This window comes from Antechinus flavipes, chromosome 2 (assembly GCF_016432865.1).
Source record: "Antechinus flavipes isolate AdamAnt ecotype Samford, QLD, Australia chromosome 2, AdamAnt_v2, whole genome shotgun sequence".
Taxonomy (NCBI): Eukaryota; Metazoa; Chordata; class Mammalia; order Dasyuromorphia; family Dasyuridae; genus Antechinus; species Antechinus flavipes.
In genome coordinates, this window is record NC_067399.1 from 550,623,497 (window position 1) to 550,650,568 (window position 27,072).

Genomic DNA, 27,072 nt, shown 5'->3' on the forward strand with positions numbered 1-27,072 from the left:
AGAAAACTTAATGTCAACAGATTAGAGTGCTTCTCCAAGTGAGGAACAGTTGATTGCTAAGTTGGAGAGAAAGCTGAGCCAACACATGATTGGCAACAGTAGAGTCAAAAAGGAGTAGGCAACTTTCAAAGATTTGGTGTACAGTGCTGCATTTACTCATCTGGGTCAGAAAATCCACAAATATCAAGAATGGTTTGAAGAAAATGATGGGCAAATTAAGAAGCTGCTAAACAAACAAAAAAACAAAAAAAAAAAAAAAGAACTTCATGGGATTTGCCAGCAGGATAGTTCATCTTTTAAGGTAACAGCATTTAACTCCATTAAGAGCAAAGAGCAAGAGAAACTTAGAGCTATGCGGGATTCTTGACTCAGTAAGAAGGCAGATGAAATTCAGTTTTATCTTAGTAACAATCTGAAGCACTTTTATGGTGTCCCAAGGGTATTTATGAGTCAAAGACCTAGCTAGGCTAGATCTGATTTTCTCAGTGCCTATAGAGCTACATTGATTAGTGAGAAGGACACAATTCTGGAAGATAGACTAAACACTTTCATAGTGTTTTCAACATATTGTCTTCTATCAATGCTTGTTATGGGCCAGAACTCTGAATTTGAAACAAGGATTCTTACAAGGTGCTAATTCAGTGGACTTGATAGAGACAATGGTTATTTAGCATGGTGCTTAACAGTTCTCTAGTTAAGTACATGTACTTAGTATTTAATATAATTCCACAAGATTCACACCTTTGATAAGAGCGCATAAGGCTCAGACAAACTCAGCCAGAATCAGAACTAGGGAAGAAGTGGTGGCAGGCTCTCCTCCTTCGCTTCTCCATTGAAATCAAGATCTGGAAGGCCTCCAGAAAACTGGCTGAGCCCCAAGTGAAGGAGACAAGACTTTGAAGGAGAAAATTAAGGATCAGAATTTTAACCCCTGGCTACTCGTGTGGTGATTACTGAACTGAAATGAAAGCTGCTCCCAGAGACCCCAAGGAAACCTCAACAGAGAACATTACATTTTAAAGAGAATATTACATTTTGGCTTCCAAACGTGGGACAGACATGATCCTGATTTCAGTGGAAAAAGTGGAAAAGTCTCCTCGACCCAGAAATTAGGGTGAATACAAAAACAGACAAGGAAACTGTTAAAGGACTAAACTAGTACTTCATCTAAAATGGGACAGATGTTTAGAAAACAGCCTTCTTTTCCAATTCAAGGAAAATGTGTAGAGAGCATTGTCAGACTTATGAAAAGCCAAAGTTTGATTGTAATTTGGGAACAGATCTTTGAACTTTTAGAAACAGTACAGTACACATCTCCTTAGTTCTCTAAGGAAAAAGAATTGGATCTAGAGGAGTGGAAATTAGTAGGAGAGCAACTATGTCATACTCCAGTGATAATAGATCTGACTCAATTTCCAAATACATTTTTACTTTATACATATAATTTAATAGAACTGGCTTTAGGAAATTATATAAGTATTAGAATAAGAAAAAAGAAGAAAGAACAGGAGGGGGAGGATCCAGATAAACTAGGTGAAAAGGATGAAGAATCAGATAAGAATGGAGTTAAGTAAAATTCTGAGTGTAGTGTTTCACAACAGAAGCCATTAGGGCATTCCCCATACCCTGACCTACTTCCCTCAATTAACCCTTCATGGGTAGAAGAAGAAGGAGGAGCGGGGGAGGCAGTGACACAATCAGCACCACCTATGAAGCAGCTTCTGACAAGATTACAAAAGGCACTGGTTAAGGTCAAGAAAGAAGGACAGGATGTATCTGATTTATTAACTGCATATCCTGTGATTGAAAACTCTTCAAGTCAAAAAAGGAGAATATACACTCCTTTTGATCTGGAAAAAAATTAAGGATTTGAAAAAAGGTTGTACTCTTTATGGGGCTACATCATCTTATGTTTAGATGTTACTAGAGAGTTTGGCTTATGAAATTTTAACCCTGAGTGATTGGAAATCCATAGCAAGAATTAGAACCTGCACAAAACTTGTTGTGGCTTTCGGAGTATCATGAATTATGTAGGATTCAAGTCAGATGCAATAAGCAAACTGGAGTTAATACTCCAATCATCTTTGACCAACTAGCAGGTGAAGGTCAGTATGCAGACAATTCAGCACAAATTAATTACCCCATAGCAGTGTATGAGCAAATTGCTACTGCTGCAATAAAAGCTTGGGGTTCCCTCCCCGGGAAAAATGGGGGGAAGCCTTCACAAAAATAGAGCAAGATCCCAATGAACTTTTTGCTGATTTTGTGGGATGTTTGCAGACAGCTGTCACAAGAACCATTGGAGAAAATGTAGCTACAGAAATAATGATCAGACATCTAACTAAGGAAAAAAATAAGAATTATATGAGGACTACACAAAGATGCTCCTTTAGAGGAGACCATAAGACGCTGTGCCACAGTGGGCACAAATGCTTATTATACCCAGACTATGATGAACATGGGAAGACAGAGTCCCTCTTGGTAAGGGACTTCTAGAGAAACTCGATGTTTTCAGTGTGGAAAAGTAGGACATCTGAGAGCCCGCCCAATGTAGGTATGGAGATAGAGAGGACAGGATGAGAGAAAACCCAAAACCCATGTCCAAAGTGCCACAGGGGATTCTACTGGGCCTCAGAATGTAGATTGACTCAGGGGAAATGAGAGGCGGGGCCCAGCTCCAAGATATCATATGAAAGACAGGTGGGGCATGATAGCAGCCAAGGTTACACCTTTAGAAGTTCAGGACTCTGATGTGATCAATCAGTCGAAAAGCAATCAGAATTGGCAGAATCAGCAATGGCAGAAAAGGATTACAATTGGAGGGAATATAGACTTTTTTTAACCCACAGAAGGGCAGTGTCCAGTGTAAGCAGCTCCAATGTAATTGCCAGGTGATGAGGAGAGATTTAGTAAGTGGTAAATGGAAGGGACTAGATGGGTTAACTGCCTGGGAGAGAGGGTTTGCTTGTATCTTTACAGATGGAGAAGGAATTAGATAAGTGCCAACAGCACCTGGTTCAGAGAGACAGAAATAGAGAAAATGGAGAAAAACCTCGAAACAAAAGAGAAGACCTAAAAAATATCTGATACTGAAAGAGCATGGCTGATAATGGGACTGTTAAAAAAAAACTTTAAAAGCAGCAGGAATCATTGGATTCCCTGAGATGAAAAATTGTTGATAAAGACTGTTATAGGACTTGAAAACCAGCAGGAATCACTGGATTCCCTAACACATAATAAGACTATTGCAGGACCTCAAAATTTGCAGGAATTATTGGATTCCTGGCACATGAAGTACTGGACAATAGATTCCTTTTGGACTATTTCTAGGATTTATGGACATGTATAATTCCTCATGTTGATTTATGTTATTTGTTACATCACTATTAGGCTGTGTTACTATGTGCTTATGTAATTTGTGTAATTGTGTGTAATATCTCCTGTAATGTTCTTCTCTAAATTATAATCGTTCTCTGGGAGCAGATTTCTTGGGAGCTTCTGGAGGCAGCCTTCCTTTCAGTTCTTTGTAATAATTACCTCAAAGGCAGCCAGCTGTTAAAGTACACAGCCTTTATTGCCTCCGGCTTCTGAATCTCCTTCCTGGTGCCCTGTTAGCTTTCTTAGAGGCCTACCTTTCTCCTTGGTTCCGAGAGCTCTTGCTGTTAGTCCTTTGCCTCTTCCAACTTCAGCCTCCAGCCAGCACAAAGGTGGAAAATGGAATGAATCTGTCTTGCCTCCAAGAGTGGGCTCCTCCTCCAGTGGGCTTGTCCTTTTGTATGCTCTTTTAGAGGTGTGAATTCAAAGGTGTGAAAGGTGTGAACTCTTGCAAAACTCTAACAAGTACGAAGCACATTAGTGAACCAGAAAACTATGAAGCAGTTTCTGACAAGATTAAATTAGACAACCGACATAGCACCTTATAAGACACCTGACAAGCTCCCATATTGATGGATTTATGTATACCTGTTTTAAAAGTGAGCCACTTCAGAAACCTGCTAATCTGATTTGATTTCCCCATTTCCTTTGGTGTTTTCATCTCCTTGAGATGTCAGAAAGAGTGTGATCACCTCCTTTTATGGTGTTTTCACCCCTTTTGTGAGGAGTCAGGGAAATGTGATCACCTTGTTTTGGGGGTTCTCACCTCCTTGAGAAGTTAGGGAGGTCATGACCACCTATGTTCTAAAAACAAAAGAAAGCGGGAGATGTTAGGATTCTTACAAGGTACTAAGTCAGTGGAATTGATAGACAATAGTTATCTAATTTAGCATGGTGCTTAATAGTTCTCTAGTTTAGTACATTATACTTAGTACTTACTATAGTTCTACAAGATTCACACCTATGATAAGAGAGCATATGCGCTCAGACAAACTCATCCAGAATCAGAACAAAGGAAGACAGAGAAGTTGTGGCAGGCTCTCCTCCTTATCTTCTCCACTGAAACCAAGATCTGAAAGGCCTCCAGAAAACTGGCTGAGCCCCAAGTGAAGGAGATAAGACTTTGAAGGAGACAATAAAGGATTTGGACTTTAACCTCTGGCTACTCTGTGGTGATTACTGAACTGAAACGAAAGCTGCTTCCAGAGACCCCAAGGAAACCTCAACAGAGAAAATTACATATTAAAGAGAATATTACAAATGCTGAAGCCACTGACCATATACCTCAGGTTGAATTCAATCCTTCTCTAGCCAAATTTCCAACTGAAAAAGTTTTGAATGCCATTAGACTTCTTTGTTGTAGCAAAGTGACTAGTGCTGATTTTATCCCAGTTTAGATTTCCAAGGCAGGGGGTCCACTTCTGATACAAAAGCTGGCTAAAAAATTCTCTAGATTATATATAGCAAGAGATTATTTCCCAGGAGTTGATATTTCCATTGTTCATCTCTGTGAAGGTAATGGAAATAGGTTGTCCTATGAAAAATGCAGGGTCTTGGGGAGGAGGGGGGTGAGGAAGGAACAGAGGAGAAAGAGGAGGAGGAAGAGGAGGAGGAGGAGGAGGAGGAGGAGGTATTGATTATAAGATGGCAATATTCTTGCCAGAGTCCTTACTAGGTTAATCTTTCACCTGGAAGCAGTCATCTACCTGAAATCTAGTGTGGTTTCAAAAAGGGCCAAGGAATAGTCAACATAGCATTTGCTGCCCAACAACTTTAGGAGAAAAACCAGGAGCACAATAGAGGTCCATACACAACATTCATAAATCTGACCAAAGTCTCTGACATTGTCAGTCACGAGGGCTTACAGAAAAGCATGTAATATTTGGTTGCATCGAGGAATTCACCATTATTGTACACCAGTTCCATGACAGCATGATTACACAGGTTCTGGATAACAGACAACGCTCTTGCACTTTCCCAGTCATGTGTGCTTGTTCTCATGCTTTTTAGCATGATTTTTTCCAACATTATCAGACACCTTCAATGAGGACAAACCTGGCATAAAGGTCAGCTACCATACTGATGGCAAATTATTTAACTTGAAAAGGTTACAAGCCAAGACCAAAGTGGAGGGAGAGTTAATGCATGATTTTGGTTCACAAATGATGGTGCAACCTCTGAAACTGAAATGCAAGCAATTTTCTGTTGCTTGTGCTAGTTTTGCTCTACCACCAAAACAGGTTTTCCGTCAGTCAGCACCACACCTTACATACAGAGAATCATTGGCTATAGCAAATGGAGAAATGCTGAATACAATGCTGTATACTTTGCAGAGATGTACACATAAATGATGAAGTCGATGCATATATTACCAGAGCTAAGTATTTCAGAGGCTCCAAAGGAAAGTGTAGGAAAGGAGTATTCGACAGCCTACCTAAATGGAGGTCTACAGAACCATTGTGATGACCTTACTGTTACATGCCTGTGAACCCGGACAGTATATCAGTGACATGCCAAGAAAGTTGAGTAACTTTCATTTGAATTGTTATATATCCTGAAGATCTCTTTGCAGAATTAGGTACTAGAAAATGAGGTCTATTTTTTGACCTGAACTACCAAGTAATCAAATTCTATTGCACAAAGTGCAATTTTAATGGGCTGGCTACATTTCTTTGAATGTCAAATGTGTTTGCCTAAAAGAGTATTTTAAAGAGAATTCAAGAAATGTATGTACAATGAAGCGAGGTAAGCTCACTCTCAAAGTCTCTCTGAAGAACTGTGGAATCAGATGCATGACATGGGGGATCCTGGCAAAGGACATCCAGCACAGCATGCTTGCATCAAAGAAAGGGCTGTGCTCTGTGAATGAAACAGAATTGCAGTAGCTCCAAAGAAACATTAGATACACACATTTAGAGATATCTCTACTCCAAATGCTCCTATGGACTATTTGTGCCCAACCTGTGGTAGAATGTCCTGAGCTTATATTTATCTGGGTCAGCTATAGTTGGGACATACTGTATGTTGACTCCACATAGTCATGTCTTTTTGGTCTTCTTTGAGAAGAAAGACAATAACCACCAATGGTTTGATTCTCCAAGATTTTCTAATTATCATATCATTTGCAAAGACAGATAATCTTGCCTCCTCTTTGTTTCATTAAATTTCTCTTGATCTCATTCTTATAGTGTTATTAGCATTATATCAAATAATAGTTGTGGCAGCAGGGATTCTTATTTCATTCTTGCTTTTCTTGGGGCAAAGATTCCATTGTTTTGGTGGGTTTTCCTTCTGCAAATACCCAGAGTAATTTAAAATAGTACTCATAATATTTTTTAAATTTCTTCATTAAGAGTTCAGAATCAATGATAACTTTTGTTCCAGCTTCAAATTAAAATTTACACCATGTAATTACATTATTAAACATAAAATACAAAACTTTGTTCTACCTATAAATTGTGAAAACTAAACATGATTCCAAAATTCTAATTAAAAAATAACAAATTGAGACAATGAATAATTTTAGCAAAGTGACAGGATATAAAGTAAATCCACATAGATCATCAGCATTCCTATATATCATAAACAAAACCCTGCAAGTAGAGATAGTAAAAGATATCCAATTGAAATAACTCTAGAATAGTATAAAATACCTGGGAACATATCTGCCAAAACAAACACTGGAATGCACAAAATTATTTAAAAAAAACAAAAACAAAAACAAAAAACTTGATATACAAATAAAATCAATTTAAATAATTAAGAGAAATATTAATGTTCAAGGATAGGCAGGGCCAATAGAATAAAAATGATAAATTTATCTAAACAAAGGTACTTCAGTCTACAGTAGTAAATAGATAACTTTGTATTTGGCAAATATTAAAAAAAAAACTTAAAAGATTTGGGGATAAGAATTCATTATTTGGTAAAAACAAATAAATAAAAATTGCTGGAGAAGCTGGAAAGCAGACTCACAGAAGTTGGGCATAGACCACTATCTTATACAGTTTATCAAGATATGGTCCAAAAAGATACATGACTTAATAGAGATATTACAGGAAAATTTTAAGAACACATTGCATCATATAAAGTCATTCCCCAATAGATAAATGGTCAAAGGTAATTTTCCAATTACGATATCAAAACAACTTAAGAGTCATATGAAAAGAGTGGGAAACCTTTTTTCTGCCAAGAGCCATTTATATATTTATATTATTTTTTAGTCAAGCAAAATAATCATCTTACAGAACTCAAGCAGTGGAAGGTTATTGTAACTAGATTTCAGTTCATCATTACCTTACAGTTAAATTAGGGGATGGTTTCTCAGACCTTATGTGGCCCACAGGTAAGGTGTTCATTAATGATTTAAAGAAATTATAACAACCTTGAGATTACATCTATCAGAATGGCTAAAATGATGAAATTGTGGAGCTTGGTCATTACAGTGCAAATTGGCTTATGCTTGATGCTTTCTCTTGGTGGCTTGTGGATTCTATAGACATGTATTTTATATTATTTTTAACAATTTTAAACAATCTCATGCAATTTTTCCAAATATTCAGATTGTTCTCATTGTTTTCCTGGGAGACAAATAATAATCAGACTGTGTTGATGAATTATCTTCAAAGTTAATTTTTTGGTTTATAAGAATCTTGAAATTTTGCTCTAATACTTGTTAATTGCCTTACTATATTTTTGTATTTTGTCTTTCCATTCATTTTCAAGTCATCCATCACTTAAGTTCTCCACCTTTGGTTACAAACATTCTTTAAAAAATTTTTTTTAAATCCTAAATTTTGTTATGTCCAACTTTTAACTTTTAAACTATTTTTTTTTTCAGATATTGGGGACTTTCAATTTTTACATTTCTTTTGGTAGATTCTAATAAGTTATTCTAACATTATGTCCTAATAACAATAGCTAGTATCATAACAGTGCCTACCATGTAACAGAGAACTTTGTGCATTTCACAACTATTTTAAGTGATTCTCATGATCCTGAGAGGTAACTGTTACTATTATCTCCATCTTACAGTTGAAGAAACTGAGGCAAACAGCGCCCAAGTGACTTGCTCAGGGTCCCTGATAGAACTTATACTCGGGTCTTTTTGACTTCAGGCCCAGAGTTCTCTAACCATGGCACCAGTGAAGAACTTAACATTATTATACTCCACGGTTATTACCTCACTCCACTATGGCATCTTTCTCCTTACTCATTTATTGTTTGTACTGGCTTTTTTATGAAAAGATTTATTTTCACCTTTTTTTGCCTCTTTAGTTTCTTTTAAGGGTGGGGTTAAACAGGATCAGTCATTTTCCAATGCCCATCAATCAAGAAATATTTGGATGATATATACCCTACATCATTTTAGGTGTAGGTCATTATTGGCAATATGATGCAGCCTCTTTATACTCACCATGTTATCTCTCCATATCCCTGTGAATCACCTATGCTTTTGGCTCTTCAAAAACCAGTTTGTTTCTTTTTTTTTTTTTTACAGATTCACACAACATCGTTAATACAAGAATACCACTGAAGCTTTTTTTTTTAAAGGGTTGGTGTGTCAGTAAATGCTTAGGAAAGGAAATGTCATCTGCTATTGCGATGTTTGGGAAAGCCTTCTATAAAGATAAAAAAAGCAGGTAAATTAAGAGACAATAGTTACTTTAGTCTTCTGAATCCTTTTCTCTAAGTACAAATCTTGTCTTCAATTTTTTCCCCATTGTTTTATACTTTCTCCTACATATCTTATGAAGTGATTATACTGGCTAACATGCTTATAGTACCATTAATGCTTTTACATAATTATTTCATTTGATTTCAAGTGGCCCTTCATGGACTCCAAATTTGTGTCTTGTCCAAATATGGATGCTACTAGCAAGAAAGAGGGAGAGAGAGAGGGGGGGAGGGAGGGGAGGGAGGAAGGAAGGGAGAGAGAGAGACAGAGAGACAGAGAGAGAAAGAGAAGGGGGGAAGGGGGAGAAAGAGGGGATGATGGACATCATTTTTAAAGCAAATCAATTTGATTATTAATGAACCACGTGTGCTCGACACTAAAGTTTTCAATGTATCACATTAGGAAATAATTATGGCATTTGAATAATTAAGCCAGTAAGAGCAGATAAACAAATATACAGAGGGAAAAAAATTTAGAAGTAATAATCTTAGAAATGCTATACATAGTAAACTTTGAGACTTTGTACTTTTTGAGAAGAGTGACAGGCCACATCACTAGATCACTAGACTTTTGACTTTCTTTCATAAGTTTTTGTCTCTACTAATAATAACTCTACTTATCCAACCTCAGGATTCTAATAATGATCTGTGATCTATGATACCAGCTGATCATGAACACCAGATTAATCCAGGATCAAGCCTGAATGAAATTTAGAGTCATTTCCCATGTCAAACATTTCACCTAGGATTCAAACCTCTGAGGAGTTAGGAATCAGGGAATGGGAAGTAGGTGGGGAACCCTGATACATAAAGACAAAAAAAGTCTGAAATAAAATCTAAACAAAAACATAAGCCACATGCACAACAGATTGTTTGTTAGTAAATAAAAATTCAAAAGACTAAAATGAGTGGCAAGAAGTCATAAGCCAATTAAGTATGCCAAGAAATTCAGATATAGGTCTAAAAAGCTAAGTAACTGCTTTTCTGAAACAATATTGAGTTTTGGTTTTATACTGACTTGTGGGAGTCTTTTATCCTACCAAAATATTATTTGCAGGGAAAACTATTTCAGATCTTTAAAACTCCTATTCTCAAAAATCTAAATATATATATATATAGAGAGAGGAATAAATTCTAGTAGACTATTCATTGTTCAGTGTTTAAAATGCCAAGACATTTTCCACAGTAAAAATTTGCAGCATGAAACTTATGACTCCAGCACCATCTAGATCAGTGGATGCCCAACTTTTTGTAACAAGTATCCTATTTAAGGCATCAAAATTGGCCACCTTTTAGGTTTTACATAGATATCTTCTAATCAAATCCTTAAATACAGATAAAAAAAAAACAAAAAACTGAAACCCCGAGTATTCTTTTGGAAGAAATATAGCCTTGTTTTGCTCAGCCCCACAAGGCAGAATTAGAACTGAGGGGTATAAACCATAGTCAAGAAACTGCACTTCAACTTCTTTGAAGGGAAGGGCAAAGTAATCATTAACTCCCCGCCAAAGTAGAAAGAACTCCCAAGGAGAATTCCTCAATGATGAAATTTTCTAGCAGAGGCTGCATGGTAACTTGTGGTAAGGAAAGTTATACAGGGAATCCATATTTGACAGATTGCACCATAGGCCTCTAAAAAATCTCTTTCAACTCAGATTCTGTGATGTGCCAAGGGTCACATTAGGTAATTAAAAGTTGAATCAAGACCCCAAACAGGTTTAGTTACATTTTGGAGGGAACTGTTGCTTTTGGAATCCAAATTTGAGATACTACGGCTCCTAGTCCCATGTGGTTCTTAAATTCTTTCAGCATTTCTTTATTTTCTTTTTCATAAGTTGCCTTTGTAAAATATGGAATATATTCTTAAATTTTTCCTGTTTTCTCAGATTCCTGAAGGCAGCTTACAACTCCAAAATGGATAATTTCTTCCACATAATACTTTTCCAATCACTTCATCAATATACTGTGCTTTTTCCTATTATATTACTAAAGTCTTCTCTTGAAAACACCTTTTTCTCTTGAAAAATTTTCTTAAGATCTCATTAAAACAGAAGTTTTGTTTTTAATATCAAATCCTTTTATAACCAAAAATGCTTCTATGAACAAATTTTATTTTCTTTGCTTCCAAAAGCAATTTGTGATAATCAGGCATGTGTAATCATACAAAATTGTTTTAACTACTAATATAATTTTCACTTTTCCCTTGTTCTAATTCAACAGGTTATATATATATATATATACGTGTGTGTGTGTGTGCGTGCTGTTTAATCTTTTTAAAAATAAAATTTACATGTGAGGAAAATATTGTACATCTATAGCATGAAGATGGGAAATTTTTACAATAAATAAAAACAGTTGGTATTGATTTGAAACTTCTGAAATCTTAAATGAGAAAGAAATTTAAGTGTTTTGGAGTGAGCTGTAAAATGAAATATATTAGAGGTTAATTTTGGGGAGGAGAAATTCCAGAAAATTTCAAGAAAAATCTCTAGGCCTAGATACTGATCTTTAAAGAGAAGTAAGGTCAAGAGTTATTTAGACTATTCCTATTGTATTACTAAAGTTTTCTCTTGAAATTTTGATTATGAAAGGATTAAGGATGACTACCAAATAGTATCTGAAGCAAAAGACCCAAGTAACAGAAGATAATTGACAATCAAGGAAAAATAAGAAAAGACAAGTGATAATTTGGAAATGGATACAGAGTTGGTGGTGGTATGGCTGTGGAAGTGTTGAGACCAAATTAGTTCATCAACATTATCCAGATTTTAAAGTGATAATTTGGCTGCTTTAATCAGATTGCTAAAATTGAGGTGTGTGTATATATATATACACCCACAAGTAGTTTTTAAGCGCCTGAAAACTACATCTGTATGGAAAGTAAGGGAAATTATGCAGTGATTTTGGATTGTGTTCAATGTTTTTATTTTTGCTAACTACAACTAAGTCTTATCTGCATTTTAAGGGTAGACTTGAAGTAGAAGAGTGAAGAGACTTTTAAGGATGCTTTTCCACTCTAGTTGGGGACAATTCCATTATTTCTAAAGGAAATATGTATAAATATATAACGCATAAATGGTAACTGAAGATTCTGAGACGAATGAAAGAAATATGAGGATGTTGGAATAGAATAGAATAGTAAAAGAAAAAGAAGGGGGAAAATGACTATTTACTTAGCGACTGAAAAAAGTTTGAAGCTCTTGAATTTCAAGTAGGAGGTGATGCTCTGAAAACAAAGTAGCTTTCTACAAAGTATCTATATCCATAAAAACCATCAAGTTAGAAATCTAATATTAAAAGACAAACTATCAAATTGATGACTCAGTGTTCTGAGAAAATGAGAAAAAATTTATCAATTATCAATTGTTATCTGATAACAATTGCTGATTATCTATCCTAGACACAACAGAAAAGACTCTAGAGCCCACTTCGAAGCATGTAGTCCCATTGCCAAAAGGAATCTAAAAAGTATTACAAATAATTATGAAATCTTGGGCAACAAATTTAAAACCAAAGAGGCACTAAATCTTTTTTCATAAATATTGTATTCATCAGTATTGCCCATTGAAAGAAAGTAGTGCAAAAGAAAAAACCGGATTTGGAAAGTGAGCAAACCAAGAGGTTGGTGTCTGAGACTGGGATCCTGACTTTTGGGCATCAATTTATTTCCTAGAGAAAGAAACATCTAGGTTGGTAAGAATTTATTTACCTGGTGACTTCCAATCCTAATCACCAAAAGTGCAAACTAAATAAAATAAGTATGTCAATCTCCAAGCAATCTACATAGAAGAAAACTACAAAAATAGCTCTTGAGACACCCAGAAAGTCCTAAGAGACAAAATCCAAAAAAATGGCCATTAATAAAGCCTGTGGCCTTAAAAGTCTATATAGAAGTACCTGAAGTTTAGGCAATAAGCAAGAACCACAAGTTCTTGCAAAAGGACAAAATTTAAAGTCACAGTTATATCACTGAAGACTTGATAGAATAAAACATGACTGGACCATGGTTCTGGATGATTATAATTTATCAAAAAACAAATAGGATAAGTAAAATATGGAGGGGTAGAGTTCAATTACTGATTAAATGGTAGATTCAAGTGGAAGAAACCCTAGAACCAAAGTAGAAGCCTGATGGAATGTTAAGTGAAAGTCAATGAAAGGAGAAATAGAAGTGATTTTTGTCAAATGTATGGAGATGATAAAGACCCTCTGAATAAAAGAAAGGTTGGGACACAAGAAGTTTGGGAAAGAGACCACCAGCCTCACAGAATTGGCTCTGAAGGGAGATGTCAATTATCTGGACAATTACTTAACTAAGAAATAAATTAATCTTTCAGAAGGTAGAGGAATCAAATGAGGGAATTATTATTCATAGAGGCAAAGTGACTACTCCCTGGAATGAAAAAAATGTTTTAGGAAAGCAGATTTTAAAGGGTGTAGGGGAAAGATAGGTAGGATGTCATGGACTAATATATGAGAGGGTTAGTCAATTCAGAGTGAACAAAATGCACTAAAGCTAAATTCTGAAGGCATTTCCAAAGAGAAAAAAAATCTTGATTTGTTTGATGAAATTACTATGAATGCTCAGATAACTCAGAAATGTTTAAAGACACAAGGCAGGGCAGCAGAGGATAAATATAGGAGCATGGCATGGTCATATAAAAAAAGTATCAGGAGTGCTAAAATACAGAATGAGCCAAGTGTGGAAAAAGAAGACAAAGACAAAAAAAGGGGTGTGTGTGTGTGCGCGCGCGCGTGTGTGTGTGTGCGTGTGTGTTTAAAGCAATACCAGTTGAAAGGATAAAACAAACAAAAAAAAATAGGTCTTTTTCTGGGGATGTATGTCATTAAAGAATACTAAATTCACAATCCTTTTACTCCTTCATTTTTTCTTTAATCTAAAACAAAGATAATAGAACAAAAGCTGGCAAAAGATATCTGAAAGATGAGAGAAAATGGGAAAGGTATGCCAAGAAGGAAGATGAATTTTAGGTGACATAATGAACCAAGTATTAGACCTGGAGAAGACCTTTTAAGAAGCATAAAGGATTATGACAGATTAAAAATTCACAAGTATTAGATAGGAAAACATAGTTTGACAACAGTTGCAAGATGTAAAGATTTAGTGTATTACAAATTCAGTAAGAAATGTGATGATATAAAAATTAAAAAAAGAAAAAGAAAAAAAAGGGAAAACAATGAATTAAAAATATCAGTTTCCTAGGATTAAATAAGTGGCAATATTTCTGTGTTCTGACTTTGTTAAGACTTCCTCTGCAATGTTATCTTCCATTCTGGGTACTACAATTTAAGAAGATATTGATAAGCTGGAGAGTATCTAGAACTAGGATACAGAAGGTGCCTTAAATCCATGTCAAATGAGGATTAGCTCAAAAGAATGAGTATCATTAGATGAGAATAAAGAAAGGAACATAATAACATGTTCAAATATTTGAAGGACTATCTAATGAAGAAGGGATTAGGTATGTTCTATTTGGCTCTAGAAGGTAGAATGATGAGCAAAAGGTGAAAGTTGCAAAGAAACCAACTTAAGCCTGATGTTAGGAAGAAAACCCTAAAAACGAATGTTATCCAACAAAAGTATAATGAATTGCCCTGGAAAGGTGTTAGCTATGGCTAGGGAGTTTTCAAATGGAAGCTAGATAAATCCTTCCCTGTATAGTGAGGATTGCATTTTGTACAGGTTGTATTAGATGGTTCTTGAAATTTGATCAATTAAATGCACCAAAGTTGTATACTTCATATCTGAGGGTTTTTTTCCCACGCTGTCAATTACTAAATGAAGAATTAAATAAAATTAGTTTGAATTTTAAATATGAGCACTGGCTACTAAGATACAATCATAAAAGACAATCTTTTTTAAGACATATGTAATTGAACACTGTACTAGAGAGAAGTGCTGAGATTTTCTTAAATATGTAAAATCTGTAGGCTTAATGAAGATTGCATAAAATTCTTATCAAAACAGTATGGAAGAAGATAGTATATAAAGAATTAAAATATTGTGTTTTCTGTCAGAGGCAGGGAGTTTAAGTGGTGATGTATCAACGTCAAGACTTTCTAAAACAGAGTCCAAGCCAGAATTTTATTATTTTAAAAAGTTTTATTCTGCTTATTTAGAAATTTGAATTTTTTAATAACTGCAAAGGAAAAAAAAAAAAACAGCCACACCTGAAGAGCTAATATAATTGATTAACAGAATGCAGTGGTATATCATTCTAAACAAATAGTGCTGATGTGCCATAATAAATTGTCTATTAGTAAAAAAATACATTTTAGGGCACATAATAACAGCATCTGTATCACAAATTACAGTAGGGATACTTTTCAAGAATTTAACCAAACTAGAGAATTTTGAGTAATGCATCTTTCAAATGCAGCACTTAAAAATGTAACAACTCTGCATTCTTGTTCTAAAAAATGTCCTTGTATTTTTATCATAGAAATGCTGCTGCTTTATTGCTGCAAGATGTCAAAGTTCAAGGCTCAAAAGGTATAGGAGAGAATACAAAGATATCTTTTATGAAACTTGTTTTATATATATATATGTATATATAAAAAGGTAAAGTTTATAAAAGTTAATTTACAAACCAAGAACAAAAGGGTATGCACGCATTATGTACAAGCATTCTTATAACAACTATAAATTTTCAAATGCATAGCAAACCCTCCCCACCCCAAGGGCAAAAAAAACCCCAATCCTATACCATTATTTTCTTCTGGTTCTATTTTGATCACATTTTGTTTCAAACCAACAAGTTCACAATCATTTCCCTCCAATCTTTCTCATGATATATTATACAGATAAGCACAAAAGCCATACAAAAACTTAGCCATACAGAACTAAGATGATCTAAAACTATAAAAAAATTAAGGGTAAGGCATCCCTGCTGGTTAATATGTTTGTAGTAATGTGGTTAATTTATAGATTCAAATAGGCCATTGATCCAGTCTCATTTGCTCTATGTCCATCTCAAGAAAAACTTGAATTTTTCTCACAACCAACACAGTGAGTCAATGTCAATTTGTCAAATTACCCTAGCTGTAATTGCTACAAATCCCACTGGACTGGATGTTTGCTCCAGATGTATTTGCACTTAAAGAGGGAATATGCATGTGTGTGTCTGTGTGTATATACACACATGTGCATATATGTGTATATATCCTGTGCAAATTAAAATAAACTATGTGTCTGTCAAACCCTGGCCAAAATGCTAGAAACAACAGTGTAGTTAAAAAAGAATACAGCCCAAAATGCTTCCTCCCTTCACTGGTTGGTAACTTAACGGAAATCTACCAATGTAAAGTTCCCAGTGCCCTTAAAAAATACAAAAACCAATTCAAAACTAAAATGCATTCAGAATACCCACACCCACGCCTGCCCTCAGTCAATACCAATTTTCCATCAAAATCTCAGTCCTATGGCATGTTTTTGACTGTGGTTCAAGGGTGTACTTGCTTAACCATCATAAGCTGAAATAAAATGCTTAATATTAAGGAGTCCCATCATCAATTCTATGAACAGCATAATACTTGATAGAGTGGTTCCACTTAAAATTCAGTAAGTCTAACCCAGTTTCACATTATTTAATCAAGTTTCTACTTTTAAGTATTAAAAATGGTCAATCAAGACAGAAACACAATTTGCTCCAACAAGATAATTTGGATCTCCAGGAAGAGACTTGTTCTGCCAGGTCTTAGGATCACCTAAGGGAAAAAACAAAATAGATATTTATTATCATTAAACAAACATATTTACATCACATACCTAAAACTCAGGATTCTCCATAATATTTGTATATGTGGTTGTGTACTAAGATGTATAATTTTTGCTCTTTAAAATGGAACCTGAACAGGAAAGGAAAATTGCACATGGATTGTTTGCTGTCTAGGAGAGAGAAGAGAAGGAGAAAAATATGGTACACAAAATTTTGCAAAGATGAATGTTGAAAACTATCTTTGCATATATTTTGAAAATAAAAAGCTATTTTTTTTAATTAAATAAAATGGAGTCTATCATTTTTGAGTAGTACCTATATGTTTCCACAGAAACAACTCAGGCATAGATAGCCTTAATTTAGTTACCTGAAACTGCTCTCCAAGAAAAAAATTATTCTCATCTTAAAAATTAAGGAAACTTTACAAAATGAAGAAAATAAAAGAGAATTCTGAAATTCTAAGCCATATATTCAGTGTGCATGAAAAACTGATAAGTGTAAGGAATGCTCAATTCCAAGACACCAAAAAATTCCTTTCTCAAGGTAAGAACACATAGTTCCTTTGAAGATCCCCATATTCTGAGATTATTGAATAAATGACAAAGAAAGCTGAATACCTGAAGTTGTACAGAAACTACTATAAATCTCTTCAAATAACCAGGGAATTTTGACACTAGGAATGAATAGGAGGTGAGTCAATATAAACCTCATGTTTCTACATTGGTTTCCAACAGAACTACAATTAGTCTGTAAAAATGGCTATTATCTTTGCATATATTAGGAAAAATAAAAAGCTATTAAAAAAATTTTTTTATGCTTCCTAGTTTTACTTTAAAAAAAGTAAACATGTCATCTAAGAAGAAAACATTCTTGTCAAAGTTGAAAAAGATTTTTTTCAGAGCTAATATTTTTTTATTTGCACAATAATCATGGATTATTTTATCTAAATTGTATAGATTAAATATAGTTTAGAAAAAGTAGAGGATATTTTGATCCATGAAATAGAGCTAAAAACTTGAAGAGGGATATATATGTATGAATGCCACACACATATAATCTTTATGTCTAAGTTGTCCCTCAATATATTCATTACATTAGCATAAACTGAGGAAAATTATCTGATTTGATCTGTCTTACCTGATCTTTACCTGTTTAATGGACAAGTTGTATATTTTATAAGTTTTATAAAACTATATTAAATTCCTTGTCTAATTTTCAAGAAGAGCCAAGTCAGAGTGAATCCACATGATTGTAATATAAAAAATTTTGAACTCTTCAATCTGACAAATATATTTTTCCTACAGTGTATTGGAGGTCAAAGTAGTGTATTTTTTATGTAAGAGATGTGATTCTATGGAAATTAGAGTGTAAATTTCAGTTTCTATAATAAGAAGTTTCTATTTGGAGGAAACACACAGGAAAACCCTTCATATAACAAGCAGCTACATATCTGATTTTCTGAAACAAGACAATCTCACTTATTTGAACTATTTAGAGGATGTTCGTATAGTAATATACTATAGTCTCAATTATAGGAGACATATTTTTACACACACACACACACACACACACACACACACCACCCAAATTTCAATTTTTTAAAAAAAGTTTAAGTGGATAATTCAAATAGGCTAAAGTTTTGCTTATTGAAAGCTACTGGAAAAATTCTTTTTAATATATAGCGTGTCCCAAAACTTTTTGGGATGACCTATAAAAATAACAATGATGATAACCATACAAATTTTTAAGTAGCATATTCCTGAAACATATAGGGCTTAAACATAGTGTTATATTATGGCCAATGTAGTCATGGGAATTTAATCTTCCCTTAGACATTTCCTAGATGTGTGATACTGGACAAATCACTTCGGCCTCTGACTCAGATTTCTCATCTATAAAATGAAGATAATAACTGTGAGATAATATATTTATAAAACACACTGCAAACCCTAAAGCATTATATGAATATCAGTTATTATTTTACTACTAATAGTAATAGTAACAGTGGTTAGAATGTTTCTACATTTTATTCTCACAACTCTATGTTATAGAAGTTATTATAATTATCACTGTACAGATAAGAAAACTGAGGTTTAAATGACTTGTTTTAGGGTCACATAGTGCCTGAGGAAGGATTTCAAGTTGAGTTTTCTTGACATGTCCAGCATTGTATCCACTGAAACATATACCTTAACTGTTTCCTAATAAAAATGTTGCTATAATCTATGCACTACAAAAATCAATTTGAGCCTGGACCACCTGAATTGTGAAAAATTCAAGCAGTATGAATTAGTGATATTTTCCTATTTCTGATATTCCTTTACTGGGAAAAGACATATGGTAATAGTCATTTGTGAGCTTACTTCATAAGTGCAACAAAACAAATCACTGAAAAGTGTGATGATGCAATGGAAAAGTTATAATTAAGATTTAATAACAAGCCCATAAAAAGAGGGCAAAAATGAGAAAACTATTAATCCCAATAAAAATTTGTGTTTTTCTTCCTGACCAAATCTGACCAAAAATATTTTAAAATTCCTTTTGGTGCCCTACTGGAGGTAAAGTAAGTACCAACATTTAGATCTCACAAATAAAGTAAATATGTGCAAAATATGAAAAAAAAAGAAAACTTTCCTTCATCTTTCCATACTAATTTGTCCACTCATGATTGATAGTATTTCTATTGCAAGTGAATCTAGAAATGCTTATGAAACAGAAAGTGACATTAAATGTGACGAAAAATGTTATGCAGTGATCATTAGCCCAGTAAATCAATCATATGATAAGCACCCAAAAGCCCCAAAAGGACAGAGGGAGGACAGCATACCCGACGAGGAGTCGGATGATTTTAGAGCAAAAGACCAACCATCAGGAGTCATAGACGCACAATGTGGTAAGCGTAGCTCCACTGGCTTCAGGAATTTTAGTCCATGGGGCCCACACATAACTAAAGGACTGAGCAGCGTTTCACCTGGAATTCAGGGGAAAATTAAAAAAAAAAAAAAAAAAAAAAAAGGTACCATGATACATACTGTCAAATCTACAAATTACAAATTAATGGGAATTACATTTGGTCTCAAGACAAAATAGATCAACTTGGCATATCATGAAAAATGCATATAAATATATGCTTTTATTCTGATCTTTTGAAAATATCCTATGATCATTCTTCTATATATGATATTTTATGTTTTACTACAAATTACTTACTGGACGATTTAAGGGATTAGGATTAATGGAAATATCAAGGTAAATATATGAATAGATTACATGGCTACAAAACAAGTAATTTAACACAAGGGCAAAATAAAACACCTTAAGTTCTGGCAAATTTTAAGGAAATTTATTGACTTGATATATTTAGAATCTAAGATCTACTTAGTCAAAATACAACTGCCACATTAATATCACAATACACTATGATAAAAATCATGTATTTTAAAATGTGCTTGCTCATTGTTTTAAATCAAGAGTTCCTAATCTGTGATGAGAACTTTCAAGTCACTTTTCATATTCTAATCTTATTACATTAGTGCATCAGATTAGATTAGCAATTAGAGAATCCAGTTTTTATCCTACATGTGAATCAATTTATGTGGCTGACCAATTGATATATACATATGTTTTATATATATATATAAAAACCTCCATATGTTTGGTAGGTATTTCTTTGAAAATGTAATTATTGAAAATATTAGGAAGAAAAAAGGAGAAGTGGTTCTTTTATACACAAAATACAAAGGTAAACTATCTAAATTCAACAAATATTTACCGGACAACATCTAAGGCATTAACCTAGGCACCAGAAATGCAAAGAATAATTCCTCAAGAATATTAAATTCTATTAGAATAGAATAGAATAAGCAAAGTGGGATGATTCAGGAAATGACAAAAGAGATAATAAATTTACTTTGCCTTGGAAAATATTTTTAATTTGCCCAAGTTTTAAGGGATTTTTTTAAACTTAAAGAACATAACCATTCAATACTGAATCAACTATACCATATTCCTAACTTTACATAGCTCCATAATAAGGGGTTTAGTGTGTAAATTTAATAGAACTCCCATGACAATTGATTTTAACCTTTTATAGATCAAAAATATTAGAGTGATTTTTAGATATATCATATACTTACCTTTTTCTTTATCTAAAGGTGGTAAGATGCTATTGTCTCGGCAGACTTTGAAATAGATTTCTTGCTCAATTCCTTCAGGGATGGCTCCTTGTGGAATAATTATACTAACTCCAGTTTCTATGGAACTTAAGACACCACCATTGCTATTAAAAATTCCTCTCGCTGTGGCTACAACAGTGTGACCATCTTCATCCTCGTCATCTTCCAAAGCTGAAGGACTGAGAGTTTATAAACATTTAAAGAATATGGGACAGAAGAGTATTTTAAGTGTTTGATTTTAATTTATCACATATTACACAAGATAACAAAGCATGGAAAAGTTGGTATGTGCAGCAACAGAAGAAGTCGGCACGGTGATGATATCACAGAGCCACTGAATTTTTTTCTTTCTTTAAGAAACCTTTTATCTCATGTTACAGTTAAAAAATGAGTGAAATGAGCAGGACCAGATGATCATTATATACTTCAACAACAATACTATATAATGATCAATTCTGATGTCCCTCTTCAACAAGGAGATGAACCAAATCATTTCCAACGAGCAGTAATGAACTGAACCAGCTAAACCCAGCGAAAGAACCCTGGGAGATGACTATGAACCACTACATAATAATTCCCAATCCCTCTATTTTTGTCTTCCTGCATTTTTGATTTCCTTCACAGGTTAATTGTACACTATTTCAAAGTCCAACTCTTTTTGTACAGCAAAATAACTGTTTGAACATGTATACATACATTGTAACTTATACTTTAACACATTTAATATATATTGGTCAACCTGCCATCTGGGGGAAGGGGTAGGGGAAGGAGGGAAAAAGTTGGAACAAAAGGATTTGCAACTGTCAATGCTGAAAAATTACCTATGCATATATCTTGTAAATAAAAAGCTATTAAAAAAATAAAATTATCTATAGAATTATAAGTCATAAGAACTTAAATAATTTCAACTGTAATTCCCAATGACAGAATATGAGGGACAGTAAAGTCCTAAAAATCACCAAATTTTCAATCTAAACTTATACATCAGAAAAAGCTTAACACCTAAGTGAATACATACACTAACCAATCAAGGAGAGCTGTGGCAAAAGATTATGATTCAAGATGGACAGGAATGAATCCTGGAAGGCTTCTTGAAATGAGTTTTGAAATAAGTTTTAAAGAAGGGAGAAAACACAGATCATCAGGAAGAAGAAAGTAACATGTCATGGAATTAAGTTCTAGGACAATCAAAAAAAAAGTTCTAGGACAATCAAGATTATGTGCAAGTTAATTCAGAATGCCACACCATCAGGAGATAAGTTTTTTGCCCTAGAAAAAGAATAAATCATCATAATAGACTGTGTTGCCAGTGTTTTGAATTCATGAAAAACTAAAGTAAATCACAAAAATAACAAAAGAAATGATTATAAAATGATACTTTTAAAGGAACACAACTAGGGAAAATTCTGTTAAAATTAATTACATCAAGAATCTGAATAATTAAGTTAAAAAGAGATGTTTTGGATTTCCTAGAACAAGAAATAGTATAATGAACATGTTTCCTTTACTACCCCAACTCCCCCCCCCCCTCATTTTTTTATAATATATTTTGGATTCTGTTGCTTAAGTTTTGATCTTTAATTTTTGTTTTAGGGATTATGTAGACTCTATTTAACCAGGGAGAAAAAAAATCAGATTCTTTTAATTACAGAGCAGACTATTCCAACAACAAAGACTAGAAAAGAGATGTTAAAAAACTTATTCCATGACATAGAAATGGATATACACACGCTTCAAAAAATGAGATTTAGGATGACTGCCTTTTTTTTTCCCCCCAACTATTTCTTTTAAAGTTTGAGGGTGGAAGGGTTAAAATTATCAATGCACGTCAAAATATATAGTGACAAAATAACTTATATTAAATATAGTTTTACACACAAACAAAAGAAAATTTATAAATCTCTAAGTTTAACAAGTATGACTGGTAAAAAATGACCTTACCTCACAGGAATGGCTTTAGGCACTGTACTAATATTATTTGGTTGATATTTGGGCCTATCTGTCTGAACGGAGAATGTCTCTACTCCACTATCAAACTCAGGAGGTTGTGATGAACTGTGTGCTTTCAAAAATGTTTTAGGGGAATTTGGAGCCTTAGGTGACAACTCCAGTTTATGATGAGTTTCATTTGGCAGCAGATTGTGATTGAATTTAGGACTTTCAAATTTTCGTTCAAATGGTCTGGCAGAGCTCGTGTAAGGTTTTGGTGTAAATCGGTTGTATGCAGGAGTAACTGTTTTCTGAGTTTGTTCAGTTCCATTAACTGGGCCTTTGTCAGGAAAACTTTTTTGAGGATAGAAAGTAGACTGAACAGTATCTTCTCGGTTTGAAGATCGGAACGTTAGTGGCTTATTTTGAGATGGAGGTGGGTCTGGCTTAGACACTATAGAATTCTGAAAGTCCAATGACAATGAGTTCCCTGAAAAAGAAAAAACATATGAAGAAAGAGTTCTAGTCAAAGAAAGTATTCATCAATGGAAGGTGAGAGCAATTATCCATAAAACATAAAAAAGAAGGAAAAAAAAAGATTTAACTCAATACTTTCTTGAAATCAATATTACTTTTTGGCAGGGCCAAGTATCCCATCTATTTCAACTCATTTTTTTTCAGGCATGGTTTGAATGTCAAATTCAAAGCCATAACTCTCAAGAAGGTGAGCTTCTATTTCTCCTTTGTGAATAATAAGGCAAAAATACTTAAAGTCTTTTTTCTTCATATCTTTGTTTAAAAGAAAATAGGCTACTTATATCCCAAGAAGTCTGATAAATAATCAAAGTAGGATTCAGGGAGTAAGTGTGGGAATTTGAGGAAGGTGTATTGGAGGGGCATGAAGTGTGAGGAAAGGAGGAAGGGGAGAAGTATGGAACCATTTACAGGTTATTAGGTTGTGCAGAGATAAAAAGGGAAAACAGATCCTTTATTCCTAAAAGATGAACTACATATTAAGGGATATTTAAGAGGTCAATCTTCAAAAAAAAAAAAAAAAAAATGTATCTGAAACCAATGTAAGTGATAAGCAGGTACTCTTCTCAGTAGATTGGCCAATGTTAGAATCTTGAGGAACTGAAACATGGAAATGGAAGCTTACACTGAAATTGAAAAACAGAAGCCAATATAGTTATCAAACCACTAAGGATAAGGGTTATTTTTCCTATCTGAATATCATTTTTAATATCTTTTTAATAGTGAAATAGTGGAGTATAAGTTGCAAATGATAGAAATTACGAGTTAATTTCATAATCTTATGTTTCAATGGAAGACATAAGGGCTGAAATAACTGCACCAAAGGAACTTTTTTTTTGGAGGTGAGGAAGGGGTAGGGGGAGGTGGCATTTAAAAACCCACACTAAATTTGGTGGTACCCCAATACAAATAGCTACTCTTAATAACCAAAAAAAAAAAATGCAGTCTTATAAATTTAAGCTGATTTTTAAAAATAAGATATTTATCCTGTCATGCATTTGAAAATATATTATGATCTGCTCAAAACTTAGTGGGAAATTAGTTTAGAAAGTTTATATAAGCTAAAAACAAAACATTTTGCTTATTAATATTTTAATTCAGTCTTTTAATCGCATACCTTCAGAAAGGAGTCCCTTGGGATGTGTATGAAGAGATAGTGAAGAGTTGGTAACAGGCTGAGAAGGTTGGCTATATTGTGAAAGAGGTGGAGGTGGTGGAGGAGTAACTTGAGTTGATTCATAGCGTTTTTCACCAAAAGATCTATCCATAATATCAGTTTCAATAGGTTTTCCCCTGTTAAAATATTAAAGCAGAAAATGGTAATACTCGGAAACCGACATCTGGCCAAACAAGCTTAAAATACTCCTAATTATCATTCTTTTCCTTGCAATATAGCTCTTTTAAAAATTTCTTCCCATGAGTTTTGGGAGAAGTTTTATATGAAGTACAAAAGAACTCAAGGCAATACATGTATTCTAAGTATATTAGTAAAAAAAAACAATCCAGAAGATGGTAATCAAAAGGCAGGTGAAATTTTGAGTATCCTTGAAAAGTATGACTCTCCCATCTTCTAATTTGATGTCTTTCTCAATGAATGTTTTAAACAAGCCTTGTAAATATCTTGCAGAATAATGATCTTCAATCCTTCTACCTTTATGTAGTCAGAAGATAAACAAAATATGAAGAACATTACTTTTTATACAAATAGCACCCAATGTTATCAGGCGTGCAAAACAAATAAATAAAACTATGTGTGGTCAGTTTCACACTACCCATATTCCTGTAGAGATATTTTAAGATTTTCTGAGTAAGGAGGTACTGGATTAATTTACAAGGCTCATTTAAGTTAAATATTATGTACCTATTATATTTCCCCTCCCCCCAATAAAATACTAATCACAAATACATAATACAAAAATGCACAATTAGTAGAAATTATCTGAAGAAACCCATAATTGCAACCATGCCATCTAAACCTTAGAAACAATCAGCCTAAACTTCACTAGTTTTATGTGCACAGACAGATTAATTATTAAGAACTGCACTTTTATGTTTACACAAAGTAATTTATTTTCATGTTTGCATGTGACAAAGTAGGCTTGTCCCAAGGAACTTCAAGCTAACAATTACTTCCAAACAAAAAAGTTATTTGGCTTCCATAGATATTAGACTGGAAAAATTTGAAAATGACTTTAAAGTCTGAAAGTGCACATAATGTCAATGACAAAAGCCACAGGGGAGGACACCTTAAAAACATCCTCACATTTATGCCAATCTTACCACTTGATGTTCCTTTTCAAGTAGTCATAGCTAGTGTAAGAGCCAAGAAATCTAGGTGATAGCAAAGCAAATGCAATAGAAGAACGAAAGAAAAACAAGTCATTCTAATAAAAGTTTAGGAGCTGGTCTAAATTGTAATTTTCAAACACTAAAACCATCAATAATTGCAATACTGCCTTCTAAGCAGCATTTGGCCTTTAAAAATATATACCTAACACTCATTTATCCATAGATTACTAATAAATATATAGGTGAGTGGGTGGGTATGTATACACACACACACACACACACACAAACACACAATTTTAGTGACCCTATCTGTCTACTTTAATTCTTTAGCTATTCTCAAAACTGAATAGTAAGGCGGGCAAATTTTAAATTCATCTTTTCATCTAGCAAAAGTGGTAAGTGTTCAAATAGGCAAAATAAGTTGTCAAGTGGGCAAAAAAAGCAGGCAAAAGATAAGGTGGGTAGAGGGAACGGAGAGGGGAGAAAAATAAGAACTGAGTCACCTGTTTAATTAAAAGGAATAATATTGCAAATAAATGAATATACATTTAAGGATGCAGAAGCAAACTGCACATAAGCAAATGAATAAATAATGAAGTATCTGCATTGCCATCTTACTGGGATGACCACAGATCTGCAAATTTTCAAAATACATTTGAAGTAAGCAACTCTATTTAGCACCAATTCTTTCCTAGGTATTTCCAAAATGAGATGTGATTTAAACTTTAAGATGAAAAAAACTTAAGGTATTTTCAATAGATTTTAATACTATACACCTTTACCCACAACTTTAAATAAATCCAGATGACAAATTTTTATCTTTGCATAATTCTTAAAGTCTAATAACCTGTAATTCTTTTTCTTCTTCTCTAACCCTGGGCCTGGATCTTCCAACAGTATTCACTGTGACTTTACTCCCCATATCATTTGTTGCTTGGAGCATTATTTCATCTAATTCTACCATTCTTTATGATTCTTTTCTGCACTAAAAATATCATGGGAGACACAGGTGGAAAAAAAAAATCATAGGATAATAAAAATCATGATAGCTAGCACTTAATATAGCATGTTAAATTTTGCCAAGCTTTTTGTGTGGGTACTTAGGCCCAGATACATGCACATGTGTGCACACACACATAGTTTCATTCAATCATGAAAACATTTCTGTATCCCCCATTTTGTTGTACATCTGGAGATGGTGGTGGTAAACAGATGAGTGACTTGCCCAGAATCCCACAGCAATTTTATTTGTTAGGCTGGCCTCAGGAGTCCTCTACAGACCAACCCCCTCCTACCAAAAGAAAAATATGATCCAGAGATTCAGTACCTTGGCCAGGGTCACACAAGGACTGAAT

The 27,072-nt window shown here is 33.9% G+C and overlaps 1 protein-coding gene across 8 annotated transcripts in view; it reads right to left on the reverse strand.

Annotated features, from left to right (window-relative positions):
• Positions 1-15,155: 15,155 nt before the first annotated feature.
• TJP1 (tight junction protein 1) overlaps positions 15,156-27,072 on the reverse strand; it is a 288,816-nt gene continuing 276,899 nt past the window's right edge. For 5 of the 8 annotated variants that reach the window (XM_051980962.1, XM_051980959.1, XM_051980966.1 and 2 more), the window contains 5 exons: positions 24,546-24,721; positions 22,907-23,384; positions 20,927-21,144; positions 19,618-19,761; positions 15,156-16,779 (listed from right to left, as the gene is read on the reverse strand). In XM_051980962.1, the coding sequence (XP_051836922.1) occupies positions 16,685-16,779; positions 19,618-19,761; positions 20,927-21,144; positions 22,907-23,384; positions 24,546-24,721 (1,111 nt within the window). In that variant the 3' untranslated portion in view covers positions 15,156-16,684. The remainder of the gene's footprint in view (positions 16,780-19,617; positions 19,762-20,926; positions 21,145-22,906; positions 23,385-24,545; positions 24,722-27,072) is intronic. The other 3 variants (XM_051980964.1, XM_051980961.1, XM_051980960.1) reach the window with 2 other exon arrangements.